Source organism: Choloepus didactylus, chromosome 6 (assembly GCF_015220235.1).
Source record: "Choloepus didactylus isolate mChoDid1 chromosome 6, mChoDid1.pri, whole genome shotgun sequence".
NCBI classification, from domain to species: Eukaryota; Metazoa; Chordata; class Mammalia; order Pilosa; family Megalonychidae; genus Choloepus; species Choloepus didactylus.
Window position 1 is genome coordinate 123,390,808 of NC_051312.1, and position 27,003 is coordinate 123,417,810.

At 38.1% G+C, this 27,003-nt stretch overlaps 2 protein-coding genes across 8 annotated transcripts in view; one reads left to right on the top strand and one right to left on the bottom strand.

Annotated features, from left to right (window-relative positions):
- ALKBH8 (alkB homolog 8, tRNA methyltransferase) overlaps positions 1–27,003 on the bottom strand; it is a 78,867-nt gene that overhangs the window by 36,205 nt on the left and 15,659 nt on the right. The window lies entirely within an intron of this gene.
- Positions 16,176–16,549, top strand: LOC119538404 (mitotic-spindle organizing protein 1-like). Its single transcript, XM_037841321.1, has one exon. The coding sequence runs from the start codon at positions 16,224–16,226 to the stop codon at positions 16,491–16,493; it is 270 nt and encodes an 89-aa protein (XP_037697249.1). The 5' UTR covers positions 16,176–16,223; the 3' UTR covers positions 16,494–16,549.

Consider the following 27,003-nt stretch of genomic DNA (forward strand, 5'->3'; position numbering starts at 1 on the left):
ATCCATATCCAAAAGAATGAAAGAGGACCCCTACACCTCACACCCTACAAAAAATTAACTCAAAGTGGATCAAAGATCTCAACACAAAAGACACTACCATAAAACTCCTAGAAGATAGTGTAGGGAAACATCTTCAAGACCTTGTATGAGGCGGCCACTTCCTAGACTTTACACCCACAGCACAAGCAACAAAAGAAAAAATAAATGGGAACTCCTAGAGCTTAGAAGTTTCTGTACCTCAAAGGAATTTGTCAAAAATTTGAAAAGGCAGCCAACTCAATGGGAAAAAAATTTTTGGAAACCACGTATCTGACAAAAGACTGATATCTTGCATATACGAAGAAATCCTACAACTCAATGACGATAGTACAGACAGCCCAATTATAAAATGGACAAAAGATATGAAAAGACAGTTCTCTGAAGAGGAAATACAATGGCCAAGAAACACATGAAAAAATGTTCAGCTTCACTAGCTATTAGAGAGATGCAAATTAAGACCACAATGAGATACCATCTCACACCGATTAGAATGGCTGCCATTAAACAAACAGGAAACTACAAATGCTGGAGAGGATGTAGAGAAATTGGAACTCTTATTCACTGTTGGTGGGGCTGTATAATGGCTCAGCCACTGTGGAAGTCAGTGTGGCAGTTCCTTAGAAAACTAGATATAGAGCTACCCTTCGATCCAGCGATTGCACTTCTCGGTATATACCTGGAAGATCTGAAAGCAGTGACACGAACAGATATCTGCACGCCAATGTTCATAGCAGCATTAATCGCAATTGCCAAGAGATAGAACAACCCAAATGTCCTTCAACAGATGAGTGGATAAATAAATCGTGGTATATACACACGATGGATTACTACGTGGCAGTAAGAAGGAATGATGTCGTGAAACATATGACAACATGGATGAACCTTGAAGACATAATGCTCAGCAAAATAAGCCAGACACAAAAAGAAAAATATTATATGCTATCAGTAATGTGAACATTGAAAAATGTAAAACAGATGGTTTATAATGTAGAATGTAGGGGAAATAGCGATAGAGAGCAATTAAGGAAGGGAGAATGATAACCCAATAAGAACAGATAAGCTATCGTGGGTAAATTTAATGTTCTGGGAATGCCCAGGAAGGACTATGGTTTGTTAATTTCTGGTGGGTATGGTAGGAACAAGTTCACAGAAATGCTGCTGTATTAGGTTATTTTCTTGGAGTAGAGTAGGAACATGTTGGAAGTAAAGTAGTTATTTTAGGTTAGTTGTCTTTTTCTTACTCCCTTGTTATGGTTTGTTTGAAATTTTTTTTTATTGTATGTTTTTTTTTAATTTTTTTTATATAGTTAATAGTTAATTTAAAAAAAGAGTTAATTAAAAAAAACAAAAACAATGAAAAAATACGCAGAGCCCCCCTGAGGAGCTGGTGAAGAAAGCAGGGGTGTTGGGCTTCCCCACCTCGATGGTTGCTATGTGCTCACAGACATAGGGGACTGGTGGTTTGATGGGCTGAGCCCTCTACCACGGGACTTGCCCTTGGGAAGACTGTTGCTGCAAAGGAGAGGCTAGGCCTCCCTATAATTGTGTCTGATAGCTTCCTCCTGAATGCCTCTTTGCTCAGATGTGGCCCTCTCTCCCTAGCTAAGCCAACTTGGCAGATGAAATCACTGCCCTGTCCCCTACATGGGATCTGACACCCAGGGGAGTAAATCTCCCTGACAATGTGGAATATGACTCCCAGGGAGGAACCTAGACCCGGCATCATAGGATGGAAAACATCTTCTTAACCAAAAGGGGGATGTGAAAGGAAATGAAATAAGCTTCAGTGGCAGAGAGATTCCAAAAGGAGCTGAGAGGTCATTCTGGTGGGCACTCTTATGCACAATATAGACAACCCTTTTTAGGTTCTAATGAACTGGAGTAGCTAGCAGTAAATACCTGAAACTATCAAACTACAACCCACAACCCCTGAATCTTGAAGATGATTGTATAAAAATGTAGCTTATGAAGGATGACAATGTGATTGGGAAAGCCATGTGGATCACACTCCCCTTTGTCCAGTGTATGGATGGATGAATAGGAAAATGGGGGCAAAAAAAAGCACCCAGTGTTCTTTTTTACTTTAATTGTTCTATTTCACTTTAATTTTTATTCTTATTATTTTTGTGTTTGTGGTGATGAAAATGTTCAAAATTTAATTAATTAATTTTGCATGGTATGTGAATACATCTCAATAAAATTGAATTAAAAAAAATCAAGGGATGAAACAACAGTAAATAACATGGGCATACATCAGACACTCAAAAAATTAGTTGAATCATACCAAAGCAAATTATTTAGAAAAACAAATCACTGTATTTCTATTAATTAAATATAATATATTGACACTTTTAAAATGGAGCTTAAAAGTTTAAAATCATGTTCAAAGTTCATGTTGGGTTGAAGTATTTCAAATTTAATATCTAGGATAATGATTTGGTTAGACTTTTGAATCACAACCATAAAGTACCTTAACTAAAATTCCCTGAATAATGAAATTCTGAATAACTTTTATTCTTTCTACACATCTGTATTTCCTAATTTTTTTTACAATTAACTTGTTTATCAAATAATAAAAAAATTAAAGCTCAGCACACACACACAAAAAAGATTAGCCAGTTACAAACCACTTCAGTAAAATTAAGTTTTACTTTGTATATGATATGGCTACGGAGATAATGAAAATTTTGGCTTAAAAATCAGTTTTTCATGCTATGCCCTACTCAAGATGGTGGAGGAAGACACTTCAGGACCCTTCCCCACAAACCTTTGAAAAGCCAGCAAGAACTGGAAAAACATCTCTCTCAAAGCTCCAGAAGACAGTTAAAGGACTGTGGTAATAGGGCAAGGGCCAAATCAAGTCAAAGCTACTTAAAAGCAGGAGGATCTCCTAGTGCCCTGACTGGCCCCACCCTTACCCCTTACCAGCTCAGCCCAGAGCCGGTCCACACTCCCAGTGCACAGTTCCAGAAGGAGAGAAAAACCCTCAAACACATATTAAAAGCATCTATGTCTGACCCAATCTGTATGGTGGTAATCTAAGGGATATGCCATTCCAGAACTTTCCCTGCAGGTACAAAGTGGCTCAGAATGCTATAGGAGAGCAGTCAAGTCATGCTCCTTGGGGTAAGGAATTGCTGGCTATAGGACATACAGTGCAGTGTCCAGGACTGGGAGGAAACTGTTTCCTAGGGAAGACGGGACATCTCTATCTGTGTAAATGAGGTAAAGGAGAGGAGTGGAGTAATCCCTAGGGCCACATACTCATGCCTAATACAAGACACATGCACAGAAAGGATCAGGGAGGCCTCTATGCTTTGGCCTGGATCTATCCTCTAAACTCTTTGCATGGATAAGCCCTAAAGGAGAACACTTGCACAGGTCAGTCTGTCAAGAATCGGAAAGATGTTTTCTTTTTTTTGCTTCTTTTTGTTGTTGTTGTTAGCTCCTAACATTCAAGAAAAGCTATCATAACACTTGGTAGATACAAGCTTAAAGATCAGATGCTTCAGAGTCTACAGTCCAGCAATAACACATTAAAATATCAAAATGTCCAAGTTTCATCAAAAGGTCACAAAACATCCAAAAAATAGGAAATGATGGCCTAGACAAAGTAGAAAATTAAAGCATTAGAAACCATTAATGAGGAGGACTAGACCTGAGACATACAAAGACTTTTTAAAAATGGTCCTAAATATGCTCAAATAGCTAAAGGAAAACAGGGACAAGAAACTGAAGGAAATCAGGAAAACGAGATGAACACAAAGAGAGATGTAAATTATGAACATGAATCAGACTTGAAGACCACAGTAACAGAAATTAAAAATTCCCTAAAAGGTTTCAACAGTAGATTGGAGCTGGCAGAAGAATGAATCAGTGAACTTGATGATAAGACAATTGAAATCATCCAGTGTGAGGAGCAGAAAGGAGAAAGAACGAAGAAAAGTAAACAAAGCCTGAGTAAACTGAAGGACATCAACAAGCGTAACTATATACATATCACACAAGTCCCAGAGGAGAAGAGAAATGAGCAGAAAAAATAGTCAAAGAAATAATAGCTGACAACTTCCCAAACTTAACAAAAGACATGAATACACACAACCAAGATGCTCAACGAACTCCAAACAAGACAAACCCAAATAGACCCATGCTGCAGCATATTATAATCAAATGTCAAAGATAAGAGAGAATTATGAAATCCGCAACAGAAAAGCAACATATCATATACAAGAGAGGTTTAATAAGGTTAAATGCCAATTTCTTACTGGAAACTATGGAGTCATGAAGGCAGTGGAATGACATATTTAAAGTGCTGAAAGCAAAAAATTGCCAACCAAGAATTCCATGTTCAACAAAGCTGTCTTTCAAAAACGAAGGAGAGATTAAGACATTCCTGTGCTGGTTTGAATGTATTATGTCCCCCAGAAAAAGCCATATTCTTTGATTCAGTCTTGTGGGGCAGACGTTTCGGTGTTGATTAGATTTGCATGGAAATGCACCCCACCCAACTGTAGGTGATAACTCTGATGAGATATTTCCATGGAGGCATGGCCCCACCTATTCAGGGTGGGCCTTTATCAGTGGAGCTATATAAATGAGCTGACAGGCAGAGGGAACTCAGTGCAGCTGCGAGTGACATTTTGAAGAGGAACTACAACCAAGAGGGACGCTTTGAAGAAAGCACAGGAGCTGCAGATGAGACAGTTTGAAGATGGATATTGAAAGCAGACTCTTGCTCCGGAGAAGCTGAGAGGACAAATATCCCAAGTGCAAATGAGTGTGACATTTTTGAGGAACTGCAGCCTAGAGAGGAACGTCCTGGGAGAAAGTCATTTTGAAACCAGAACTTTGGAGCAGACACAAGCCACGTGTCTTCCCAGCTAACAGAGGTTTTCTGGACACCATTGGCCATTCTCCAGTGAAGGTACGTGATTTTGATGTGTTACCATGGACACTTCATGGCCTTAAGACCGTAACTGTGTAACCAAATAACCCCCTTTATAAAAGCTAGTCCATTTCTGGTGTTTTGCATTCTGGCAGCATTAGCAAACAAGAACAATTCCCATAAAAAATAAAAATAGAAAAATTTCTATTTTATATTTATATAAAAAGCTGAGTGAGTTTATCACCACTAGATCAGACCTACAAGACATGCTAAAGAGAGTTCTGCAGCTTGAAAGGAAAGAGCAATAAACAACAGGTCAAAGTTGAATGAAGAAATAAGGATAAAAATGTCTTGGAATGACTTTCAGGAAAGATGGCAAAGGTGGGAGCTCCAGGACTCAGTCCTTCCAACAATACTACTACTAAACAGGCAGAAACTGTCTGAAACAAACACTCTAAAATGTCAGAGGCCAGAATAACACTGTACAGCATCAAGGGAAGAACAGAAAAACAGGCCGATAAATTATGGTAAAGAACAGCAAACTGCTCTCTCCAAGCAGTGGCTGCTGGCACCCAGCCCATTATGGGGTTCAGTCCCTGGCTAGCTCATGGTTGACAAAAACACACATAAAAATCCTCTTCCACAAGATCAAGGGTAGGCACAAACAATCACTGATCATGGCATTTGACTAGCAAATTTGGATTGTTGGGTGCCCAGCTCTAGGGGCAGCTATTGTTTCAACCCCAACCTGGGCAAAGGTGGCAACAGCCTTTGTTTCAACCCATCCATGCAGGGGAGGAAGCAGTGGTGATTTAAACACAATGTGCTTCTTTAGGGCTGCAGGGGACAGTTAGCTGAAAGGATGCATCTGCTGGGCATGCCAGGAAAGCTCAGCTTTAGTGAGCCATCAGAGAAGCACTTGGCACCCTTCCTGATCCTCTCCCCAGGGCAATTAGGAGACATTCTGCACCCCCTTCATGGGTCCCTGGCCCTGTTTTGGCTGGGAAAGACTGACATGGGAAAGTCCTCTCTGGGGTGCCACTCCTCCCACAATTTACCCTCCAGGCTAAAACAACTTGAGACAACAAAAGGAGTATTAAAAAACTATGGCATGGGAGAGAATCTAAGATGGCGGCATAGAGAGGCGTGGAAGCTAGGTAGCCCCCCTGGAACAACTAAAAAAAACCAGAAACAACTAGGAAATAATCCGGAATAACTGCAGGGGGACAAACGTGACTGTCCACTCATCATACACCAACCTGAATTGGGAGGAGTGCCCAATATCACAGCATAAAATCTGTAAATAAAAACTGCGGATCCAAATCGGGAGACCCCTCCCCCACAGCCCGAGCTACAAAGCCTAGTGGTGCCAGAGAGAAGCTCTCTCCCAGCAAGCGAATACAGCTCAGCTGAGCTCCAACTGGGGTTTTAATTAGTGAGTGTGAACTGCTCACTATAAGGTACGAATCCCCAACAAGTAGACAGAGGCTTTGGGTGACGACTGACCTTGGAGAGCCGCAGGGTCGCCTTGGACTAGCTCTGTTCCTTTTTCAGCTCAGTGGAGAAAGCCTCAGCCATTTTCAGTTCCCAGTTCTGTGACCCAGATAAGGGTATAGCACAGGCAGAGAGAGACCACTGAAATGCTAATGACCTCCCCCTAGGGCATCTATCTTCTCTAAGAGGAAAGGGGTGGGGCCCAGCTCTACTGCCTGCCTTTCATTCAAACTTATCCCAGTCAAGAATTATAGGCTAACAGGCACCACCTGCTGGGCAGAAAAGCACAGTGACTGGAGGCATCAGAGGGTGTACCAATTTTCTAAGACACACCCTCAGGGAAACCAGATACTGAATATTTCTTCCTTCTGGGACTTTAGCCCATTCTGGTCTGGGGAGGCCTGATTGGCGTAACCAAGGAAACTATGCCTAGACAACAGAAAACTACAACCTACACTAAGAAAAATGAGGTTATGGCCCGGTCAGGGGAACAAACTTGCACTTCAGCTGTGATGCAGGAATTGAAACAACTAATAATAACTGAATTCAAAAAGTTTAGGGAAGATATGGCAAAACAGATGAACCGTATAATGAAAACACAGGACATACATAAGGTAGAAACTGAAAGTTCAAAAAACCAACTGGCGGAATCTATGGAAATGAAGGGCACAACACAAGAGATGAAAGACACACTGGAAACATACAACAGCAGATCTCAAGAGGCAGAAGAAAATACTCAGGAACCGGAGAACAAGGCACCTGAAAGCCTATACCCAAAAGAACAGACAGAGAAAAGAATGGAAAAATTCGAGCAACGTCTCCGGAAACTTAAAGACAAAGTGAAAAGCAAGAATTTACATGTCATTAGTGTCCCAGAAGGAGAAGAGAAGGGAAAAGGGGTAGAAGCAATAATAGAGGAAATAATCAATGAAAACTTCCCATCTCTTATGAAAGACATAAAATTACAGATCCAAGAAGTGCAGCGTACCCCAAACAGAATAGATCTGAATAGGCCTACGCCAAGACACTTAATAATCAGATTATCAAACATCAAAGATAAAGAGAGAATCCTGAAAGCAGCAAGAGAGAAATGATCTATCACATACAAAGGAAGCTTGATAAGACTATGTGTGGATTTCTCAATAGAAACCATGGAGGCAAGAAGGAAGTGGGGTGATATATTTAAGATAATGAAAGAGAAAAACCACCAACCAAGAATCCTATATCCGGCAAAACTATCCTTCAGATATGAGGGAAAGCTTAAAATATTCTCTGACAAACAGACAATGACCGAGTTTGTGAACAAGAAACCTGCTCTACAGGAAACACTAAAGGAAGCACTGCAGACAGAAAGAAAAAGACAGGAGTGAGAGGTTTGGAAAACAATTTTGGGAGATAGTAGCACAGCAATGTAAGTACACTGAACAAAGATGACTGTGAATATGGTTGAAAAGAGGAAGGCTGGGATCATGTGGGACACCAGAACAAAAGACGAATGATAAAGACTGGAACTGTGTAACTCAGGGAAACCTAGTGTGCTCAACGACTGTAATAAAAGGTACAAATATGTTTTTATATGAGGTAAAACAAATGAATGTCAACATTGCAAGGTGTTAAAAATAGGGTGGGATTGGGGGGAAAATACAATCAATGCAAACTAGAGGCTAGAATTAACAGAAACATTGTATTATGCTTCCTTTAATGTAACAAAAGCAATATACCAAAGCTAAATGCCTACGGGGGGGGTGGGGAATAGGGGAAGGGTATGGGACTTCAGGCACTGGTGATGTTGTCTGACTCTTTATTCTACTTTAGGTTAATGCTATCTTTCCTTTTGTCACCTTCTAGCTATCAAGTTTTTATGTTTGTTTTTCTCTCTCTTGCCTTTTTCTTTTGCCTCTGCCTTCTTTGACTTTTCCTCTGTCTTTGTGAAGAAATGTCCTTATATAGACAGTGGCGATGGTGCTCAATACATAAATAGGTGACTATATGGGGAACCAAAGATTGTTTAATTAGGACGGAATGTATAGTGTTTGAACAAAACCATCTTAAAAGAAAAGGGTTGATGAAGAACCTTGAGGGCACTATATTGAGTGAAATAAGACAGACACATAAAGGCAAACATTGCAGGGTCTCACTGATATGAACTAATTATATGTAAACTCACAGACATGAAATTTAAGTTACCAGAATATAGAATGAGGCTAAAGAATGGGGAGTGGTTGCTTATTATGAGCAGAATGTTCAACTAGGGTGAACTTAAATATTTGGAAATGGACAGGGGTGATGGTAGCATGTAATGAGAATGATTAACAGTTCTAAAAAGTGTGTGAAGGTGGTTGTTCTAGTTTGCTAATGCTGCTGGAATGCAAAACACCAGAAATGGATTGGCTTTTATAAAAGGGGGTATATTTGGTTACACAGTTACAGTCTTAAGGCCATAAAATGTCCATCAACAAAGGGTACCTTCACTGGAGGATGGCCAATGGTGTCTGGAAAACCTCTGTTAGCTGGGAAGGCACGTGGCTGGCGTCTGCTCCAAAGTTCTGGGTTCAAGATGGCTTTCTCCCAGGATGTTCCTCTCTAGGCTGCAGTTCCTCAAAAATGTCACTCTTAGTTGCACTTGGGATATTTGTCCTCTCTCAGCTTCTCCAGGGCAAGAGTCTGCTTTCAACAGCCTTCTTCAAAATGTCTCTCATCCGCAGCTCCTATGCTTTCTTCAAAGTGTCTCTCTTGGCTGTAGCTCCTCTTCAAAATATCACTCACAGCTGCACTGAGTTCCCTCTACCCAGTCAGCTCATTTATATGGCTCCACTGATCAAGGCCCACCCAATGGGCGGGCCAACACTTCATGGAAATTATCCAATTAGAGTCATCACCCACAGTTGGGTGGGGCCGCATCTCCACAGAAACACTCAAAGAATTACAATCTAATCAACACTGATAACGTCTGCCCACACAAGATTACATCAAAGATAATGGCATTTGGGGGACACAATATATTCAAACTGATACAGTGGTGGCAAGGGTAAGCTCAGAGTCACGTGTGTCACCAGAAGGAAAGTGGGAGGTTAAAAGATGGGAATGTATAAAACAGTGAATCTTGTGGTGGACAATGTCTGTGATTAACTATACAAATATTAGAAATCTCTCTCAAGAACTAGAACAAATGTATGTCACTTTAACTAGAGGTTAATAATAGAGAGGCATATAGAGAAAAAATATATACCTATTGCAAACTACATACTACAGTTAGTAGTATTTTAACATTCTTTCATCAACAGTAACAAATGTTCTATACCAAAACTATGAATCAATAATGGGGCGGGGGGACGTGGTTGGGGTATGGGAGGATGTGATTTTTCCTTTTTTTTGTCTCTGTTTCTTTTCTGGAGTAGTGAAAATGTTCTAAAAATTGAAAAAAAAATAATTGTGTTGATGGATGCATAGCTGTATGGTGGTGCCACGGGCAACTGATTGTATACGTTGGATCTTTGGATAGCTGTATGGTATCTGAACAATCTCACTTAAAAAAATTAATTAATTAATTAAAAAAAACTATAGCATGGACAGTCTGAGACAAAGGCCTGCCAGCTTTAAACACCCGGAAGAGAAAGGTCTGTCTCCTGGGAAACAGAGCAGACAGCCAAACTCCTGTAAACACTGGAACTCCAAAACAGTTAAAAAGCAAAAGTCCAGCACTAGACACAGGCCCAGAAAGACAGGGAAAACTGTTGGGCAGACCTTCCTGATAGGAGGGCTGAAGTTCAAGAAAATCTCTGTCTTATCACAAGCTGTTTACAAACCAAGAAATAGACATCCCAGGGAATAAATTCCAGAGTAAACATTTTAAAACATTAAAATGTGCAGTGTGCAACAAGAGAGTACAAGACTTGCCCAATGCTGAACCCAGTCCCAGGTCAAGTATCTAAGGATCTGGATGCAATACACAGATGTTTCAGCTTTTTCAGTTTCTAACACTGTTCTGAAATATTTAATTAAATGATTATTAGAACCTCCATTGGGAGCTTATATTATTTCATCTCTATGTATTCTTTGTCCAAAAAGAAATAAGCTTGAAATTCTACTGCCTTTTGAGTTGATACTACACAGATTCAGCATTTTCTAATAATGGTTCAAAATCCTAGCTAAATATTACAATCATCTGAATCAGAATAAGCCACAGTACCTGCTCTGGAAGTAGTCTAGCAGGGGAACAGAAAAGAATCATAGGGACTCAAATATTCAAATATCGGACACAGGCTATAAAACAAAGATGCTTACCACGTTCAAATATATAAATGTTAAGCTTGAAAACGTCAAAATGGAAATGAAAAAAAGTGACTCTCTAGATCTCAAGAAAAACCGAACAGATATTCTAAAACTAAAAAAATACCATAATTGAAATTGGGAATCAATGAATGGGTTTATTAACAAATTATACATAGATGAAGAAAGAATTAATGACAGAAGAAACTATCTGGAATAAAATATGGAGAAACAGAAGCTAGAAAACACAGAAGAAAGGGTAAGTGAAATAAAAGGATATAGAGAAAGGGTAGATGAGGAGAGAAAGAATAGTGCAGAGGCAAAAGTGGAAGAGATAACAGCAGAAAGTTTTTCAGAATCCATATATTTAAGAAGCCCAATAAACATCAAGCAGAATAAGAAATCCCATCAAAATAAGCAGAAAAGCAGATTTAGCAAAATAAAACTACAGAGAAACAAAGATAAAGAAAATCTTTTAAAAAGCCAGAGAAATAAACAAAGATCTCCTTCAAAGGTAACAAGAGCAATAACTAAGCCAGAAAGAAGTAAATGAAGTCTTTAGTGGGCCAAAAGAAAATAACTGCCAACCTCAAGTTCTGTAACTATTCAAAATATCCTTGAAGAATGGAAGTTAAATAAAGACATCTGCAGACCAACTGAAAACAAGAGTTAGACCACAGCAGACCAGGACTAAAGGAAATTTTAAAGGATATACTTTTTATAAAAGGAAAATGATCCCAGATGAAAGGTCTAAGATACAAGGAAAAAGGAAGAGCAGACAAGATGGTAATTATATCTACACATTCACTGACTGTACAAAACAAAAGAAATGAAGGGACTTCAAACACACAATCAACTATATAAATTAGCAAAGGGGAATGGAGTTAAAGTGTTAGAAAGTTAAAAGTATTCTAAGGTCCTTAAATTGTCCAACAAGAAAGTAAAGATATCAATTGACCTTTGACTTTGAATGAATTGCAAAATAATTATGTTGAGTGAAAGAAACAGAGGGCAAAGAGTACATATTCTGTGATTCCTCTACAAAAAAATTTCTAGAAAATACAAACTAAATCTGTAGCATCTGAGGTTCAAGCAAGGGGAGGGATAAGAAGAAACTTTTGGGAGTGATGGATAATCTTCATTATCTTGAGTGTGGTGAAGCTTTCACCAGTGTGTATTTAAACACGTTTATTGTATGTCAATTGTATCTCTACAAAGCTTTATTTAAAAAAAAAAAAAATCTTGTGGGATGCAGTTAAAACAGAACTTTGAACAAATCTCATAATCGTAAAAGTACATGTCAGAAGTATTTCCCAGGTTCTAAATCAATTAACTGGTAGACAGTGGGATCATTAACCAGAGCAGGAAACCCAGAAGAGGAAAAGTTTGTTTTGTGTAGAGAAGTGAAAATGTCTTTTGGAGAGTCTAAAAGGTCTAAACTCTGAGGAAAGTTATCAATTCTGGAAATGTTTTTGTATCCCCCACATTGTTTAGGACAATGCTGGTCACAGAAGTAAAAGCTCTTTTAACAACTCCCGTGCAATTAACCAACATGTTCCATTTCTTCTGTAAAGTGTAGTTATGCCCTGAATGTTTGTTGGTAATAGGCAACTCTCTAATATGTTCATGCACTTCTCTTCTTAACAGCTGAGCCTGCATGCTTAACAAGTCAACTGTGGGACTTCTGGGGAAGAAGGCAGAGCAGGGAGCTCCAAGACACACTCCTTCCTCCAAAACAGCTAGGAAACGGGCAGGAACTGTCTGAAACAACTGTTTTAGGGCTCCAGAGGCCAGAAGAACACTATACAACATGCAGGGAAGACTGGGATGAACAGGTGGATAAATGGCAATAAAAACTTAAGTAGCCCTCTCCACAAGGCAGCTGCTGGCGTCCATTCCCCACTCTCAAGGCAGGTCGCCTTGGGATCCAGTCCCATCAGTAAGGGATATAAAAATCCCCTTCCCCAAGAACAGGCGGGGGAGGGGACGTACAGCTTTTGATTAGTGAATTCAGATGGCTGGGTTCTGGCTCTGAGCTACTGTTTCAACCTGCCCCAGACAGGGGTGGAGGCTGTGGAGGTTTAAAGACAGCGCCTCTTAGGGCTGGGGGAACAGTTTCTTGTAGGGTGCCATTTTCTGGGCAGGTCAGGAAAGCACAGCTTTGGGGAGCCATCAAAAAAAATTTTGGGAGTCTTTCCTGACCCTTTCCCCAGGGCACTTTGGAGCCAATCTGCACCCCCTTTGTGGTCCCTGGCCCTGTTTTGGCTGAGAACTACTGACTTGGGAAAGTCCTCTCTGGGGTAACCCTCCTCACAGAATTTGCCCCCAAGTCAAAGCAGCTAGGGACAAGGAAAGGAGTGTAAAATCAAACAAACAAAAACAAAACAAAAAACTATAGAGGGAAAACAAAAATAAACAGAACAGATCAAGATTCCCAGAGAAGGAAGATACAAAAGGAAGCTTTCTCCTGGCAGTGAAACAACTACAAAAACAGAACAATCTTAAAAATTGCACTGCATACCAAGAGCAAGAATCAGATGTAGAATAGTGAAACAAATCTTACTGGTTAAACATGGGCAATTCTAGCGGTCTAGAATAAGTTGAGTCAAGTGTCAAAGAAGAGCCTGGACACAAAGCCTGTGCCGGTTTGAATGTATTATGTCCCCCAGAAAAAGCCATATTCTTTGATGCAATCTTGTGGGGCAGACAAAATAGTGGGGATTAAGTTGGAACGTTTGGATTAGGTTGTTTGCATGGAGATGCGCCCCACCCAACTGTGGACAATAACTGATGGGATATTTCCGTGGAGGCATGGCCCCACCCATTCGGGGTGGGCCTTGATCAGTGGAGCCATATAAATGAGCTGGCTCAAGGAGAGGAAACTCAGTGCAGCTGTGAGTGACGTCTTGAAGAGGAGCAAGCTTGCTAGAGAGGAACGTCCTGGGAGAAAGCCATTTTGAAACCAGAACTTTGGAGCAGACGCCAGCCACGTGCCTTCCCAGCTAACAGAGGTCTTCCGGAAACCAGAACTTTGGAGCAGACGCCAGCCACAGGCTTTCCCAGCTAACAGAGGTTTTCCAGATGCCATTGGTCATCCTCCAGTGAAGGTACCCGATTACTGATGTGTTACCTTGGACACTTTATGGCCTTAAGATTGTAACTGTGTAACCAAATAAACCCCCTTTTTATAAAAGCCAATCCATCTCTGCTGTTTTGCATTCTGCAGCATTAGCAAACTAAAACAAAGCCGATCAACAATAAAACACTAGACAAAAGAGAGAAACTAACATTTGGGAGTAAACTCATCAAGATAATCAGATGCCTACACATCAGCAAAAAATGACAAGTCATACTAAGGAACAGGAAGATATGGCTCAGTCAAAGGAACAAACTAAAAAGTCAGAGCAAACAAAGAATTTGAAAAAAATAAAAGATGTTCAAACAATGTCCTAATAAATTCAAGGAGAGGAAGGAAAATATGGTTAAAGAGATAAAGAATATTATGGAGACACTGGATGAGCATAAAGAAGAATTTGAAAGTATGAAAAGAAATATAACAGAACTTAAGGAAATGGAAGGCATAATAGAAGAGATTAAAAAATACACTAGAGGCATACAACTGCAGATTTGAATAGGGAGAAGAAAGAATCAATGAACTAGAAGATACGACATTCACAGACAGAAGAACATGTAAAGAACGGAAAAAATTGAGCAGGTCTCAGGGAACTGAATGAAAGCATGAAGCACACAAACATACGCCAAGGGGGCAGAGAGAATATTCAAGGAAATAATGGCCCAAAATTTCCCAACTCTTATGAAAGATATAAATACACATGTCCAAGAAGCACAACATACAGAGTAAATCCTTATAGACCTACTAAGAGATACATACTAATCAGAATGTCAAATGCCAAAGATACAGAGAGAATTCTGAAAGCAGCAAGAAAAAAGTGATTTGTCACATACAAGATTAAGTACCAATTTCTAATCAGAAACCATGGTGGCAAGATGGCAGAGATATGATATATTTAAGGTACTGAAAGAGAAAAACTGCCAGGCAAGAATTCTTTATCCAGCAAAACTGTCTTTCAAAAATGTGGGAGTATTGAGAGTATTCATTAACAAGAGACCTGTCTTCCAAGAAACACTAAAGATAGTTCAGCAGGTTTAAAGGAAAAGACAGACGAGAGAAGTCTGGAGGAGAATGTAGAAATGAAGATCTTCAGTAATGGTAACTAAAAGGGTAAAAAGAGAGACAAAAAAAAAAAAAAAAAAGACATGACATACAAAAAGAAAAGGATAAAGTGGTTGAAGTAGGTATTGCCTTTACAGTAATATAACTGAATGTTAATGGGTTAAACTCCCCAATCAAAAGATACAGACTGGCAGATAAAAAAATATGACCAATCTATATGCTATCTACAGGAGACTCACCTTAAACACAGAGAAACAAATAGGTTGAAAGTGAAATGTTAGAAAAAGATATTCAGAGCAAACAGTAACCAAAAAAGAGCTGGGGTAGATATACTAATATCAGACAAAATAGATCTTAAATGCAAAAAGGTTATACAAGACAAAGGACACTATATATATTAATAAAAGTGGCAATTCACCAAGAAGAAATAATCATAAATATCTATGCACATAACCAAAGTGTCCCAAAGTACACGAGGCAAACACTGGCAAAACTGAAGGGAGAAACAGATATCTCTACAGTAATAGTTGGAGACTTCAATACAGAACATCTGGTCAATATACAGAACATCTAGGCAGAGGAGCAATAAGGAAACAGAGAACTTGAATAATATAATAAATTAACTAGACCTAATAGACACAGACAGGACATTGCACCCCAAAACAACAGAATATATATTCTTCTCAAGTGCTCATGGATCATTCTCCAGGATAGAATACATGTTAGGTCACAAACAAGCCTCAATATATTTAAAAAGACTGAAATTATACAAAGCACTTTTTCTGACCACAATGGAATGAAGCAGACATTAGTTAACAGGTAGAGAACTGGAAAATTCACAAATATATGGAAGTTAAACAACACACTGGTAAACAATCACTGGGTAAAGGAGAAATCACAAGAGATAAATGAAAACAAGAACACAACATAGCAAAATTTATGGTATGCAGCAAAGGCAGTGCTGAGAGGGAAATTTACAGCCTAAACACCTACATTTAAAAAAGAAGAGTTAAAATCAAATACCTAACAACACCCCTGCAGGAACTATAAAAAGAAAAGCAAACCAATCTAAAAGCAAGCAGAAGGAAAGAAATGGCAAAGATTAGAGCTGAAATAAATGAAATTGAGAATAAAAAACAATACAATCAACAAAACCAAAATTTGGTTCTTTGAGATCAATAAAATTGACAAACCCTTAGCTAGATTGGTAAAGAAAAAAAAGAAAAGATACAAATAAATCAGAAATGAGAGAAAGCACATTACTTTTAAATTGAATCCAGAGTTCCGGGTCAGGCCCTTCTCCGCCTCCGTCCGCCTCCGTCCGCCTCAGCGGCCTCAGCGATGGCGAACAGTGGCGGCGCAGGGGCGGCGGCTGCGGGGGCGGCCTCGGCGGCGAATCTGAATGCTGTGAGGGAGACCATGGATGTTCTGCTTGAGATTTCAAGGATTTTGAATACTGGCTTAGATATGGAAACTCTGTCTATTTGTGTACGGCTTTGTGAACAAGGAATTAACCCAGAAGCTTTATCATCAGTTATTAAGGAACTTCGCAAGGCCTCCGAAGCACTAAAGGTTAGAGACTCAAATGCTGCTGAAAATATGACAAGTTGACTTTCTGGAGAAATCCTGATGAGATATGTCCAGCTCTGCAAGAGGATTTAAAGATTGCATTGTAGTCAGGAATGTAGAATGAACTTCATGCAGCAGTATAGAAATATTTTGTTTTTGTTTTTTTAGAATTATAAACTATAGCTGTATAAATCAGTGGAAAGTGGCTTAAGAGAGAACTATCAAATATGTTTACTTCGCATCATATTCATTTGTTTTTAAAGGCCCTAATGCTTTGGCATTGCTGTGTTCATATTTATGTATTCCTTATTTATAGCTCTGATAGCTTTAATTTTCTAAGCAGTCTGTCTATAAAATGTGCACATCACTGTGATTGGTTGAGTCTAGTGGAACCCATCAGTAGTGATAAAGTAATAATGACTTGTTAACATTTCCATTATAAACTTTAATTTTGAATTGTTTATGCATAATAATTGTGGATTTAGTTGTGTTGAGCTGTAAGTTGACAATTGCAGCCACCATTTGTGAATTTTTATTTAGATTCATTATGAATATCAGAATTTTTTTATTTTAAATAAGAGCATAGAAAGCATTTCTTGTGTACTCTTTAATGAAGAATGTTTAGTTTTATAAACATGAAGTTTGGCTGGCTGTTAATGTGAATCAGATCATTTTTATACTGAAAAATAAAGCTTAGAAACTTAGATTTAAAACTAATGATAGTGCTTAACTTAGTATTAATTGTAGTTTTATTCATTTAAATCTAATGAGAATGTTTTACTTTCTAAGTTTTATACCCTATAAATGAAGGTCTAAAAAAATAATTTATAAAGTGAAATATGGCCAACATGCAAAATTCCCTTTTGGTTTTATTAAATAAAAGTAATTTGAGTCTTAACTAGTAAATCTTGAGTAAAACTTAGGATAGTGTTATTCTCTTCCTGTAACAGAATTTCAATAGAAGATTTTTCACAAGATTAATATGAATTTAATCTGATTTTATTGTTTCTTAAATTTTAGACTTTTTAAGTTGACATTTAAATGATAGTACAAGCATTCCCTCTTTAGTAGCATTTTTTTTTTCAGACATGCTGAAGTGGTTTCAAAAAAGAGTAATATTTAAATAGCAACTTTACTGTTTTAAAAATCCAGTCTTTTAACTAGTTTGGCTTTTTAAACACATGGCATCTTTATTAAGCACATTGGAAAGGTCTATTGACAGAACTGATTGAGAGACAATAACTTGTGACAATAAGTCATTTGATTGATAAACACTGAAAACACTGCATGTTATTTATAAAATCATATAAAGAAAACACTTTTGTCAAGCTCTTAATTTGAGCAAAATTTGTATATAGTCTCAGGCCTTAAAAGTTGATAGTTTTATTTATGATTTTGTAGATTAAGTTATTTATGTATGAAACAAAGCCGGAAAATATATTGAAAAGGGATTGTTTACAGAGGGCTTCTTTAATGTATTACATTTCTGAAATGTAAACATATATTTTTAATGTGTACTTAAATATAAGGAAATCAAACAAAATAGCGATGCAGTTGCAGTGTGTGCGTATTGTCAGTGACAAAATTAAAACCATTTCGGAGGTATTGGCATGTACTTTTGATTTAATATTGCATCTGTGAATTCAGCTTGTGTTCCCAGAGATATTAAATAAATATTTAGATGATTTAAAAAAAAAAAAAAAAAAAAAAAAAAATTGAATCCAACAGCACATTAAAAGAATTATACCCCATGACCAAGTGGGTTTTATTGCAGGTATGCAAGGGTGGTTCAACACAAGAAAATCAATTAATGTCATACACCATGTGCTGGTTTGAATCTACTATGTACCCCATAAAAGGACATGTTCTTTTTATCCAATCTTGTGGAGGCAGACCTACTGTGGGTGGGACTTTTGATTAAATTGTTTCCATGGAGATGTGTTTCAAGGTGGGTCTTAATCCTTTACTGGAGTCCTTTAAGAGAGCTCACAGAGAGAGAGCTCAAAGAAGCTGACAGAGACATTTTAGAGAGAAGCTAAGATATGCAATCCAGAGTTTGTCCCTGGGAGAAGCTAAGAGAGAAGCTAAGACAGAAGACCAGAGTCATTTTTGGAGAAAGCCATGGAAACCAGAAGCTAAACCCAGGAGAGGACCAGCAGACTCTGGCCATGTGACAGAGGAACTCCAGACGCCATCGGCCTTTCTTGAGAGAAGGTATCATCCTGTTGATGCCTTAACTGGGACATTTTCATGGCCTTTTAGAACTATAAATTTGTGAACTAATAAACCCCCATTGTAAAAGCCAGTCCATTTCCAATATATTTCATTTCCACCAGCTTTAGCCAACTGAAACACACCACATTAATAAATCGAAAGGGAAAAACCACATGATCATCTTGACAAAGGAAAGGCATTTGACAAAATACAGCATCCTCTCTTGATAAAAACACTTACAAAATAGGAATAGAAGGAAACTTCCTCAATATGATAAAAGGCATTTATGAAAAACCCACAGCTAGCATCATACTGAATGGTGAGGGACTGAAAGCTTTTCCTCAAGATCAGGAACAAGACAAGGATGCCTGTTGTCACCACTGTTATTCAACATTGTGCTAGAAGTGCTAGCTAGAGCAATTAGGAAAGAAAAGAACTAAAAAGCATCCAAATTAGAAAGGAAGATATAAAACTTTCACTATTTGCAAATGACATGATCCTATATTAATAAAGTCCTGAAAAGACTACAACAAAGCTACTAGAGCTAAAAAACAAATTTAGCAAAGTGGTGGGATACAATATCAAATCAGTAGTGTTTCTAAACACTAATAATGAACAATCTCAGAAGGAAATCAAGAAAAACATTCCATGTACAATAGCAACTAAAAGAATCAAATATGTAGAATAAATTTAACCAAGGATGTAAAGAAACTGTATTCAGAAAACTACAAAACATTGCTGAAAGGAGTCAAGAAAGACCTAAACAAACGGAAGGTGTTTAGTCAGGGTTCTCTAAGGAAACAGAACCAACAGGAGACAACTGTAAATATGAGATTTTGTAAAAGTGTTTCACACAACTGTGGAGATTTATGAGTCCAAATTCTGTAGGGTAAGCCGCAACTCTGATGAAGGTCTTCGATGAACTCCCCAGGAGAGGCTGGCTGGCTGAAGAAGAGAAATTCCATAGGGTAGGCTGCGAGCTGGCACTTCGATGAGGGTCTTCAGTGAATTCCCCAAGAGAAGGAGGCTGGCTAAAGAAGAAGTGAAAGTTCTCTCTCTTCCCCTTTAAAAATCTTCAACTGATTGGATTAAAGCCAGATGACTGAATTCTCTCATTGTGGAAGACAATCCTTTCATTGATGTAATCAGCCACAGAGATGCAATCAACTTATGATTTAATAAACCAGCGTTCTGGTTTATTAACCAGCCACAAATGTCCTTGCAGTAACAGTTAGGCCAGTGCTTGCTTGACCAGGGCACTGACCATATTGACACATGAACCTAACCATCACAGAAGGATAGTCTGTGTTCACAGATTGTAAGGCTAAAGATATCAATTCCACTCAAATTTATCTACAGATTCAATGCAATACCAATAAAAATTCTAAAAGCCTACTTTGCAGAAATGGAAATGCTAATTACCAAATTTATTTGGAAGGGTAAAGAGCCTTGATTTGCCAAAAAAAAGAGAATGAAGTTGGAGGACACATGCTTCCCTGACTTTAAAGCACAGAATAAAGCCTCAGTGGTCAAAACTGCATGGTGCTGGCACAAAGACAGATATATTGGTCAATGGAATCAAATTGAGAGTTCAGAAATAGAACCTCAGATCCATGGTCAATTGATTTCTGACAAGGCTCCCAAGTCCATTAAACTGGGACAGAACAGTCTCTTCAATAAATGGTGCTGGGAGAACTGGATATCCATATCCAAAAGAATGAAAGAGGACCTCTAACTCACACCCTATACAAAAATTAACTTAGAATGGATCAAGACTTAATATAAGATCCAGTACCATAAAACTCCTAGAAGAATAAGTAGGAAAGCATCTTCAAGATCTAGTGATAGGCAGTAGTTTCTTAGACCTTATCCAAAGCACAAGCAAAGAAAGAAAAAATAGATAAATGGGACCTCCTCAAAACTGAATGCTTCAATGCTTCAAAGCACCTTGTCAAAAGGGTGAAAAAGCAGCTGACTCAATGGGAGAAAATATTTGGAAACCACATATCTGATAAGGGTTTGATATCCAGAATATATAAAGAAATCCTACAACTCAACAACAAAAAGACAAACAATCCAATTATAAATGAGCAAAAGACATGAACAGACATTTTTCCAAAGAGGAAATATAAATGGCTAAAAGTACATGTAAAGATAATCAATATCACTAATTAGGGAAATGCAAGTCAGAACCACACTGAGATATCATTTCACATCTACTAGAATGGTCACTATTAACAAAAGAGAAAAATACAAGTGTTGGAGAGGATGGATAAACAAGAACATTCATTCGCTGCTGGTGGGAATGTAAAATGGTGCAGCTGCTGTGGAAGACAGTTTGGCAGTTCCTCAGGAAGCTAAGTATAGAACTGCCATATGATCCTCCAATCCCACTACCAGGCATATACTCAGAACTGAAAGAAGGTATGCGAACAGACATTTGCACACCGATATTCATACAAGCATTATTCACCATTGCCTAAAGACGGAAGCACCCCAAGTGTCCATCAACCAAGAAACAGATAAACAAAATGTAGTGCATACATACGATGGAATATTATTCTACTCTAAAAAGGAATGCATGCGACAACATGGATGAACTGGATGAACCTTAACAATGTTATGCTGAGAAATAAGCCAGACACAAAAGAACAAATATTGTTATGATCTCACGAGTATGAACTAATTATAAGAAGCAAACTCATAAAGAGTTAGAATCTAGAATATAGGTTACCATGAGGGAAAATGGGAAGCTGATACTTAATTTGTGCAGAATTTCTAATTAGGTTGATTGTAAATGTCTGGAAATGGATAGAGGTGATGGTAGCACATTACTATGGGTGTAATTAACAGCGCTGAATTATATGTGTGAATATGGTTGAATGGGGAAGTTTAAGGTCATCTAAGTCACTAGAAAGCTAGAAGATAAAACATGGGACTATGTAACAAAATGAACCCTGCTGTGGACGATGACTGTGGTTAATAGAACAAATATAACAATGTTCTTTCATGAACTAGAACAAATGTATGTTACTATTAAAAAGTATTAACAATAGGATGGCATATGGGAAAAAATATTCCTAATGTAAACTATAGTTAACAGTAATATTTTAATATTCTGTCATCAGTTGTAACAAATGCACCACACCAATGCTAAGTATCAACAATAGGGGGGTAAATGGGAACGTATTTTTTATATTACTTTGGTAAACCTATAACTTCTCTACTTTAAAAAAATAAAAATTAAAAAAAACCATTATGCTAAGTGAAAGAAATCAGACACAAAGTACTACATATTGTATGGTTCCATTTATATATAATGTAAATATAAATAACCTATAGAGACAGAAATAGATTAGTAGTTACATAGAGCTGAGAAAGGATAGAGGGATTCAGAGGTGATCACTAATGGGTATGGGATTTTCTTTTTGGAGTAATAAAAATGTTCTAAAATTGATTGTGGTGATGAATGCACAACTCTGTGGACAAACTAAAAGCCACTGATTGTATGCATTGGATGGATTGTATGTTATGTGAATACATCTCAATAAAACTGCTTTTAAATCATAAATAAAATAAAAATAAAAAACAAATAAGTAAAATAAAGTTAATTGTTTGTGTTCCCAAACTCTTTGTACTGGTTATACTTGTTATTGTAGTTATTTAAATAAATATTTCATAAACCAATGAAAATTGAGTAAGAAAAGATCATTTTTAATTTAAGTTGAATGTCACAGAAAAACTCAGTAAAAGTGCAAAAATAAATTGCTGTCACAGATGGGATAATTCAACAATAAAGTACTGGAAATAAAAACATCAAAAAAAAAGAAAAAACACTACATGAGTGTCTATAAGCTTTTGCTTTACTTTAAAGAAAGTGATACTGAAAAGACAGAAAGGCAGGCCTTAGCTCCACATCAAAATATTGGTGAATAAATTTATATGTGTTAATATAAAGTGTTTCCAGTATATATGTACCTTTTATTATTATTATTCCCCAATTTAAGTGCCTTTTTCCGATTAACAACCAACCACTGGTTCCAACTACATCACCTAAATGGGCTTATACTGTAGTTTCCCAAACTCAATTGATTTTCTAAATTTTATTCTGGTTCTACAACATAGCTAAAGTGATGTAATACTGCTTTCTTGCTGCAGAGTAGATACAAATGATTCTAATAGAAATTCAGGAGACCCAGCACTCAAGGCTGTTAGACTCCAAATATAGCAGAATGTTCTATTTTATGATGTCACTTTGTGAAACAGACTGTTAGCAGATTGCTGGCTGAAACAGGTTGTCTCTTTGCCATTAACCTTACCGTAGGGGCAAAAATAAAGGAGATCCTATTCCATAAAAAGAAGATAAAGAGTACACTCTAAGAATTGCCAGCAATGAGTCTCATTTACCCAATTTACACAAAAGGGAATTTTGGCTTCCAAGAGATCTTGAAAGATGAAAAAATTACACAAAAATTGAAAAATCTTCAGAACATAAGTTAATAGGGAAAATGTTTAAAAGTGAAAATAGAATTCAACAGACAACAACTAACATGATCAAACAAGGTAAAGCATTTATTTACTTATTTATGGCCCATAAAGCAGCAGATCTACTTGTCCACCCACAGAATTTTTGAATGCTAGACACACACTGGATAAGAAGAAAAATGATAACTGAAACTGTGGAACTGTAACCCTTAACATTCTTTGAAATTTGCTAACTACTTGCTAAATCGCACTTGGAAAGTTATCACTTCCATGTATACATGTTACAGTCTACGATAAAAAATATGACTTTATAAAAAAGAAGAAAAATGATTTGGTTCAGTGCCATGTAGACTGTATTATGATAACTAAATACCCTATGTAAGAATTTTGCTCTTTTCCACAACCAAATCACTATACACAGCCATATAGAAGCAACCATAGCCATAGATACAAAACACACATATGCACAAATGCAGGAGAAAAATATACCCACTAGGATGAAAGAACATTATCCTATTAACACTAAGAACACTACTGACACAAACCATAAAGGATGAAAGAAGGGAAAAAGCTATACAGTAAAGAAAATCCATTTGACAGAACTTCTGAAAACATGAATATTTCAAAGTTTCTTGGATAAGAATAAAGTATGAGGCTTGGAATTAAAACAAAAATGGAAGAAGAGCTTGTTTGGCTTCTGAGGCAGTAAACATTCCTTATATATACATATTTTAAGGACTGAATTTGACGTTAGAGGCAAAGTCAGTATGGCTGAGGTCTAAATAGCAGTTATTGCTTTAAGTTCTTTGTTTTATTTTTCCACTTTACACTGATGATCAGAAAATAATGAAACATTTGTCCATTAAAGCCATAAATTCTTAAAAGAGAAATGCCCTGTGAGTCATTCTTTATAGAAAAGTGATAAGAATTGCTCCAGGATCAGAACATCTCTGTGCCAAAAAACTATACAGAGACCAGGCTGAAAAAACTTAGGGAAGGTACAAAGTCATTCAGTTGGCAATCAAGAAATTGGGTATCTCAAGATATATTTCATGAGGAATTTTTATTCAAGACCCTATTACAAGATATCAAACTAGTCTCGATAGCTATTTGCTGAAAGCATAAGCCAGATGATCTAATGAGATATAGTACCACAGTAGGCATTTAATAGATGGGATCTTCATTACCCAGTATTCAATTATCCCAGGCCACTCAGTTGCAAAAGTCATCACAATGAGATGATTTATTGATGAACAGACTTCTCATAAAATAAGTACCTGCCAAATGTTTCTCTCTGTTTAAGACAGCAGGTATCTCTGCTCATCGCAGTAATCACTGTGGTCAGTCTTTCAATGGTTGTTGGATGCTGTAAATACTAGCTAATGCAATGCAAATATGAAACCAACTGAAATTGAAAACTTTGCAAAAGATAGACAACTTCATGAAGTGGATGAAAGGGATGTCAAAGAATCACTTAAATTACATGCAAAGTCATTTAACATTTGACAATCTTGTAGAGTCAGGACTTTCAGAACTGAAGAGAAGAGAAAAAAAGCACAATGGGTGCTTCAAACTGAAATGAATACCTTAATAAGTCTCTATATGATAAGGGGAAGATTCTGGAAGAATTGTGAGGTGCTTGATAGAAAAGGCCTAAACTGCTCTGAGGACCCTGTTGGTGGAAATATGGACTCTAAAGATAATTCTGATGGGGCCTTGAGCAGAAATGATGACTCTGTTGTTGCGAACTGGAAGAAAGGCGATCGTTGTTTTAAAGTGGCAGAGAATTTGGCAAAATTGAGTCCTTGTCTCAGATGGAAGGAAGAACTTGAGAGCGACGAGCTTTGGCTGATGAGATTTCAAAACTAAAAGTTGTGGATATAGCATGGCTTCTCCTTGCAGCTTATAGTAAAATGCGAGTGGAGAGAGATTAACTTAGAACTGAACTCTTGGGCTCAAAGAAACCAGAAACTGATGGTTTGGAAAATTTCGGGCTTCCAGGGTATGGAACACCAGAAGCTATAGCCCCACGTGAGAATTTATCCAAACATGGAACCCGACCGCCATTTCAGTATAAGACAAGATTGGAGAAGGAGTTAAGCAGAAAAGATTTGTGGAAAGTCCTATTGTCTGACAGCTTTGACCCCTGCGTGCTTCATGTGAAGCCAACAGAATTTTTGCAAGATCTTTATAGATGGAGCCGCTGCCGGTCTGGACTGGAGGAGACAGACAAGGAACAAACTGAAGGAAAAATTTCTTCAAAGATGGAGCCATGGAGGTTGAGGTCTGGAGTCAAGAGGTCTCAGGCTGGGACAGTGGAGTGGTCCACACACACGGAAAGGGTGAGTTAGCCCCGGAGGTCAAGGGTGGGTTTTCCACCTCAATGTTCAGGAAGAGTGCTCTCAACTCAGGCCCCAGAGAGTGTGGAGCACATTCCCAGGGAATTGGGGAGAGCCTGGCCGCCACCCCACTGTTTTGAAGGGGTTGAGCGTGTGCCCCAGAGATGGAAGAGAATCCAGGTGCTGCTCCAATATTTGAGGAGGGTGGGACCGAGAAGGTGGTCTCCCCAATGTGTGGATATGTTGGAGCACTCACCCCAGCATTTACAGAGAAAAGGGCTGCCACGAAAGCCTTTGGAAAGGGTTGGAATCCCACACTCTCAAGCCCCAAGGATACAATGCCATTCAATAAATGACTCTCAGACTTTGAAATCTAATGGAGTTTGCCCTGAGGGTTTTAGGAATTGCTTTGGTCCTTTAAACCCTGTTTTCCTTACTGTATCTCCTTATGGCAATGGGAACGTTTATCCTATGACTGTCCCTCCTTTGTATATTGGCATCAGATAATGTGTTCTGAGTTTCACACATCCACAGCTAGAGGGGAATTTTTCCGTAAGACAGATCACACCTGTAACTGATTTTGATGGGATCTTGTACTTACCTATTGTTACTGAAATGACGTAAGTTTCTGTGATATTGTGATGGGATGAGTGTATATGTATATGGAAAGATCATGTTATTTTGGGGTCCAGGGGGTGGAATATGCCAATTTGAATGTATTATGTCCCCCCAAATGCCATTATCTTTGATGCAATCTTGTGTGGGCAGACATTAGTGTTGATTCGATTGTAAATCTTTGATTGAGTGTTTCCATGGAGATGCGACTCACCCAACTGTGAGTGATAACTCTGACTGGATAATTTCCATGGAGGTATGGCCCCGCCCATTCAGTGTGGGCCTTGATTAGTTCACTGGAGCCCTATAAAAGCTCAGACAGAAGGAGTGAGCCTGCTACAGCCAAGAGGGACACTTTGAAGAATGCACAGGAGCTAAGAGAGGAACTGCAGTTTACAGAGACATTTTGGAGATGGCCTTTGAAAGCAGACTTTTGCTCCAGAGAAGCTAAGAGAGGACAAACGCCCCAAGAGCAACTGAGAGTGACATTTTGGAGAGAAGCTACAGCCTAGAGAGGAATGTCCTGGGAGAAAGCCATTTTGAAACCAGAACTTGAGCAGTCACCAGCCACATGCCTTCCTAGGTAACAGAGGTTTTCCGGACACCACTGGCCATCCTCCAGTGAAGGCACCCAATTGTTGATGACTTACTTTGGACACTTTATGGTCTTAAGACTGTAACTTTGTAAAAATAAACCCCTCTTTATAAAAGCCAATCCATTTCTGGTATTTTGCATAACAGGCAGCATTAGCAAACTGGAATACAGCTGAAATGCATATGCCCACAGGGACACCAAAGGGAGATGTTTGATTACAGCAGATTTTCAGTTCAACTAAAGGGCAAGGTTTTCCTTCTTTACGACTTTTGATTAAAAACTGCAAATACCTTATAGGGTGTTG

Coding starts and splice junctions, on each gene's coding strand:
- LOC119538404 (XM_037841321.1), top strand. CDS start 16,224: ATGGCGAACAGTGGCGGCGCAGGGGCGGCGGCTGCGGGGGCGGCCTCG.